Raw genomic sequence first — 6159 nt, 5'->3', positions numbered from 1 at the left:
TTACAGAATGAAATGAAATACGCAAAAACTAGCCATGAAGAAGTCTATGCTATGTCATGCAGTATAGTTAAATTTTCACAAATCATGCTATAAACTTTCATAAGAGCACTAGACAAAGTTATTGTAGTTATGTATTGTTGCAATAAACAACTGATAAAATTATCCACCCTTAAATATAGTAAAGTATTAACATATTTTAATGCAATAAATAGGGTATGATTTAAAAATAATCATCCCTCCAAAACAGAGAAAACATGTCTGTCTCCTTTTAAAGTGTTTATAGTGTATATAATGAGTTGTATTTGTAGGGGTTATTATATCACCAGTCAAATCGGGGTGTCGGATCTGTATGGCTGTTTGACCCTAAAGTTCATTATTTTACTTTATAAAGAATAAATTATTCTTTGCTTCAGAAGGCCTTTATTAACCCACCAGAGCCATGTTGAGTATGTTTATGATGGATGGATGCACTTTTTTGAGCTTCAAACTCATGGCACCCATTCACTGCCATTATAAAGCCTGGAAGACCTCACTAATTTTCAAAGTCTGGGACGGCCATGTTTGTGTCCCCTTTAAAAATTGCTCTTGAGAAATTTTATGTTTATCGTCCCCCTCTACTGTTAGACGAAATTTACGCCCCTGTGTAGTTGCAATAAATGCATTAAGAATCCGTAGGACTTCAGCAGTGGAGGACTATTATTCTGCTGCACGATACTGTGGAAGAACTGATGACGGCACGGTTTGATCTTTGGCAGAAAGGGGTGTTTGATTCCCGCCCTCGCGTAGAAATCGAATATTCAAGCTATTTATTAATTTTTCCACCCCTGAATGAAAAACGAAAATTTAAGATGAATTAAAAATGATAAAGGCTTCCACCACTGCTTATCATCCTCCAACACCTTAAAACACGCATCCTTCAGAACACAACTTGTATTGCACCAAATTTAGCAAGTGCTTTTTGTCAAAGGAATGTGCATAGCAGCAAAGATCAGCTCATCTTTTGGGAATTTGATGAGAAATGTTAGTTCATAATGAGATCTCTGACTTTTGAGACAATTTAAGACTGATTTGAGAGGAAACAATTTTCTCAGGAGAATCATCTCCATTAGAGCTCAATTTAATCTCATTGCTGTCTTTGAGAAGCACTTGAGATGTTAAATGTGATTTTTCACAGTCTTCATACTCAGGCCCGTAACCAGCTATGATGATGTTCAAAAATAAACTTTGTTCTTTGACTAATTTGCTGTTAAACTCCTCATATGAATGCCTGCATGACATGTATAATTCAGTTTAGACAGTTTGCAAGAATGTTTAGTGTCCCTGTTATGAAAATGATCGCTGCGGAGTGAACGAGGCTTGAGAGAGTTGTGAGTGAAGGCGCGGGCGCAGCTATTATAAGCGTTTTTGGACTTGTCTTTTCCACTTAATTTAACACTTTAGAAAGTTAATAAAATAGGAAGTTGCAGTTTAGAGTCAGCGATATCTTTATCTTTTCTTATTTCCAAAAGATTGGAAATAGTTTCGGTTTATTTTTTTGTTTAAGTATCAATATCTGGCAACACTGCATCACCGGCACTTAAAACTGAAAGCAATCAAAAAAGCCCATGGACAGGTTTTTGCTGACAGGATATGATAATTCAATATGATCATATCTAAGTTAATTCAGTCAAGTGAAAATTATCATGATATTATCTGTCATAAACGTTATCAACGCTGTCAAAAACAGTAGCATTTAACACTAGTACACACAGATCTGTAGAACAAGTAGATTACAGAATGAAATGAAATACGCAAAAACTAGCCATGAAGAAGTCTATGCTATGTCATGCAGTATAGTTAAATTTTCACAAATCATGCTATAAACTTTCATAAGAGCACTAGACAAAGTTATTGTAGTTATGTATTGTTGCAATAAACAACTGATAAAATTATCCACCCTTAAATATAGTAAAGTATTAACATATTTTAATGCAATAAATAGGGTATGATTTAAAAATAATCATCCCTCCAAAACAGAGAAAACATGTCTGTCTCCTTTTAAAGTGTTTATAGTGTATATAATGAGTTGTATTTGTAGGGGTTATTATATCACCAGTCAAATCGGGGTGTCGGATCTGTATGGCTGTTTGACCCTAAAGTTCATTATTTTACTTTATAAAGAATAAATTATTCTTTGCTTCAGAAGGCCTTTATTAACCCACCAGAGCCATGTTGAGTATGTTTATGATGGATGGATGCACTTTTTTGAGCTTCAAACTCATGGCACCCATTCACTGCCATTATAAAGCCTGGAAGACCTCACTAATTTTCAAAGTCTGGGTATGGCCATGTTCATACCTCCAGAATTTCATCCTGAAGCACCGACAGCTCGTTTACGTTACGTGCCACAAAGTGGTAGCGGATCTTTGCATACTTGCGAGAAGCAGGAGACGTTGAGAAAGACCTGGAAAAAACATGAGCGCAACAAGCTGATCAGAAACAAAATCTTCACATGGAGCGAAAGTCATTCAGCATTCCCTTTACCATTACCATCACACTGAAAGGGGCAGGTTGCCACAATGATTTTGGAACTATCAAAAGAAAATGAAAAGGAATCTTGCCATTTAATATAAAATATGCTATTTAATAAAGTGCTGCAGGGATGTTGTATTTTTGTAGGCCAAAACCCAGAAATGAGTTTGAATTTTAGCACTTCTGGTTCCATCGTCCTTAAGTCAATGGGTTTTTTGAATGGGACTTTGGGTTAAAGGACTCTCTCATGTCATTCCAAACCTGTAAGACCTTTGTTCATCTTCGGAACACAAATTAAGATATTTATGATGAAATCGGAGAGCTCTCTGACCCTCCATAGACAGCAAGGGTACTACCACGATCAACGCGCACAAACGTAGTAGGATATCGTTAAAATAGTTCATGTGACAACTGTAATTTTATGAAGCTACGAAAATACTTTTTGTGTGCAAAGAAAAACAAAAATAACCATTTTATTCGACAATTTCTTCCCCTTCAGTCAGTCTCCGCCATTCATGAGAGTACCACGATGCATGCACAGGTCTATCAAAAATATCTTCATTTGTGTTCCGAAGATGAACGAAGGTCTTATGGGTTTGAAACAACATGAGGGTGAGTAATTAATGACAGAATTTTAATTTTTGGGTGAACTATCCCTTTAAATGCCTGAAATAAGGTTTGTTTGTTTTCATGTTTTATTCTACAAAATATAATGCATCAGTATTCCCTCTTTGATTTTAAAAGCTTTTACTTGTCTTGAACAAGGCGGTTGCAAAAAAGATTAAATGTCAACACACCGAACCGGTGAACTCATCTAGTCGCTCTATAATCGCTGTAATAAAACTACTCGAACTCAAACTTTCAGGGAAAATGTTTTTAAACAAAGACCAAAAATGTTGAGGGAAGCTAAATAGAGGTGACGTTAAAGTCACGTGACTTCACTTATAGCCTGTGTTTAGCTTTTTACTTTTGGCAAAGGTATTTAGGCTTCAAAAGTTATCTGTCGTGATGATTATCATGATTAAAATATGTAGGAATCAAAGTTTTGTTGGTTACACATCTTATTTTCTGCAACAATCCAAAAGCCAATAGAAAAATGCTATTGGGTTTTTGATGAGGGAACCAGGGTGATGGGAATTTATGAAAAAATTATAAAACACCAAATTCGTGGAATGCCATTGTTTTGGCCCAATGAAATTGTAATTAATAAAATGTATGTCTTTGCATTAGCATTAAGGTTTTGGTCTGTAGTACTTTTAATAAATTTCTAAAAAAAAAAAGGATACATATAACAACATAAAATATAATATACTAATTACTTATACAATGACATAGCTCAGCCAGAATTGAGATAAATCTGCCCATTTTGGGGTGTCCTCAAATTTAAGTCCTCAAATGTTCTTTGTATTTGTATTTTTTTTTATTTAATTTTTTTAATCCAAAAAGTTGTCTTTTAGCAATAACATTAGCATTTATTTATATTTTATTTGCATTTTTAATTGTCTTTATTTATTTATTTATTTTGTTTGCAATTTTAATTCTTTTTTATTATTATTATTAAATCCAAAAAGTTGACTTTTAGCGGTAACATGAGCATTTATTTAGTCTGACGTAATTCTAAGCATCAATTTCTATAATAAAAGCAACAGAAGTTTATGGTGTGTTTTTATTTTGTGCATGTGTTCAGTTCCTCACCAGTTCCAGAGGTCCAAACAGGAAGTGCACGAGCTCTGCAGCGGTAGGGTTCTGGATGTGTTTCTTCAATTTGGCCTGTAGAGGGCGCACACAGACAGTCAACACACTTCACTCACTCACATTATGGGCCTCTTTCATGAAACAGCAGAAATAAAGTTGCATGCAGTTCTTACATAAATTGTCACTTAAACTAAAAACAACCCATTTTTTGTTTATAACGAAATTTGCTCTTGTTTTTTTCAGCATGTCATAAAATGTTTACATTCGAGTGCAAATATTCCAGATGATCTTTTAAATAAAACCACAGCAGTTTTGCATGAGTTAAAACATTGTTTTTTTATGTTTAAAGGCTTTTTTTCAGTTTAGGAACAATGCGATACAGGCTAAACCCACCAGCAGATTGAAAGAGAGTTTCAGCTTCTGAAGACAGTCGATAAACTCGCCTTCTGATGGAGGTTTAGCTCGTAGTGTTAGCATTCCCTCTAAAACACACACACATGAGAACCATGTTTGTATAGCAAAGCATGTAAATGTATTTACACGTGTTGCTTTCCTAAGCATAACTAGCTAATAAGTGCTTTGTTGAATGAATAAACGAATGCTGCATTAAATGAAATGCATATGTACCTGCCGGTCCTCTCTTTTTGTTTTTCTTGCTCCTGTTGCGCTGGTTGAGTTGCGCGAAAGCCTCTGCTGCTTTGTGAAGACGTGCAACGAAGATCTCGATGTCGTCTAGAGTGCAGTTCAGGATTTGCTGAATGACACACACAGAGTGAAAACACACGGCCTGAGTTACAGCGTTACGTCTGGTCTGATGTAACCACGAATCTGATGCACTAAATGATTGACTGTGTTTTACGTGTGTGTGTGTGGATATCTCTTGTTATGCAGGCACTCACCACGTCCTTTTCGATCCGCTGGGCCAGTTTCATATTGGACTCGGGGTCCTGCATCGACAGTTCATCTGAGACAAACATGCAGAGTATTTACAATCCATGCATTTACTATAAAGATAAGCATATAGGCATTTTGCATCTGTGTGTTTGGCACCTTTCATGTCCGTAGCTGCTACGCGACCCTTGACCCCAGGGCCAGGATTTCTAGGCTCAGAGGCCGGGATGATGCTCTCCCGTTGGTGTTTCATCTTTTCTTGGTTCATCCTGGTGTAGAGGAGAGAGAAAATGCCTGTGCTCAAAAACTTAGTTTGCAGCCTACGTAGGAAGTATTTTAAGTATTTCAGTCTGCCTTAGTATTTTAAGGCAGACTGAAAGGTAGTTAGCAACTTTAAACATAGATAATTTTGGCAAAGTTTAGAATTTGCCCGAAATTACCCTTGTCAGCAAGTATAATTTGTTGAGAATGCAATCCCTTAATGCAATGTGACGAGCTCAGATGGTGGAGAATGCGGGCAATGTCAATTATAAACTTTTATACACTTATAAATTATAAACTAATCAATTAATTCAGTACTAAAAAGAATCCAAGTTGGTCTAATCTAATTCAAAACTGACTAGCAACACCTTTACAACCATTTAGTAACGCCCTTAACCCACTCAAACACCCCAAAAACCACCTAGAAGTGCCCTTGACCCTGCAAAGCCTGACATATAGGGCTGTAACGATTCACTCGTTTTCTCGATGCATCGATTACAAATCTTGACAATGCAATGCATCGATCTTGCAACATGGATTTTTGAATCGCCGATTTCAGACAGTAATTGTTTAAAACGCTAAAAATCGAATGAATCGTGATTTCTATAGCGATTCAATGCTTTCAAAATATATACACATTAAATTACTACAAGCACGATTTAATGGAAACCTTGAACAGTGTTCGTGCCCTCGCATCTCTCCTTCATGCGTTCCACTATTTACCGCCTGAGACTGTCACAGGATTGCGCTCGCGCTCTGTTCGTCTCACTGACACATTTTTTGAGCAGCTGATGTGTGATC

General features: G+C 36.2%; 2 protein-coding genes across 2 annotated transcripts in view; both read right to left on the bottom strand.

Moving 5' to 3' along the window:
- Window positions 1-3325, bottom strand: part of LOC107551400 (epidermal growth factor receptor kinase substrate 8-like protein 2) — a 4755-nt gene extending 1430 nt beyond the window's left edge. Inside the window, exons 1-2 of the mRNA XM_016232984.1 lie at window positions 3309-3325; window positions 2338-2443 (exon numbers count right to left, since the gene is read on the bottom strand). Of these exons, the coding sequence (XP_016088470.1) occupies window positions 2338-2443; window positions 3309-3325 (123 nt within the window). The remainder of the gene's footprint in view (window positions 1-2337; window positions 2444-3308) is intronic.
- A 776-nt stretch (window positions 3326-4101) lies between these two features.
- On the bottom strand, window positions 4102-5436 carry LOC107551408 (epidermal growth factor receptor kinase substrate 8-like protein 2). Its single transcript, XM_016232991.1, has 5 exons — window positions 5257-5436; window positions 5106-5170; window positions 4834-4960; window positions 4600-4688; window positions 4102-4281 (listed from the first exon to the last, which is right to left on the bottom strand). The coding sequence occupies exons 1-5, from the start codon at window positions 5363-5365 to the stop codon at window positions 4195-4197; spliced, it is 477 nt and encodes a 158-aa protein (XP_016088477.1). The 5' UTR covers window positions 5366-5436; the 3' UTR covers window positions 4102-4194.
- Between the last annotated feature and the right edge of the window lie 723 nt (window positions 5437-6159).

Source organism: Sinocyclocheilus grahami, unplaced genomic scaffold (assembly GCF_001515645.1).
Source record: "Sinocyclocheilus grahami isolate Dianchi unplaced genomic scaffold, SAMN03320097.WGS_v1.1 scaffold423.1, whole genome shotgun sequence".
Lineage (NCBI taxonomy): Eukaryota > Metazoa > Chordata > Actinopteri > Cypriniformes > Cyprinidae > Sinocyclocheilus > Sinocyclocheilus grahami.
The sequence above is the reverse complement of the archived record's forward strand: the minus strand, read 5'-3'. Positions and strand labels throughout refer to the sequence as shown.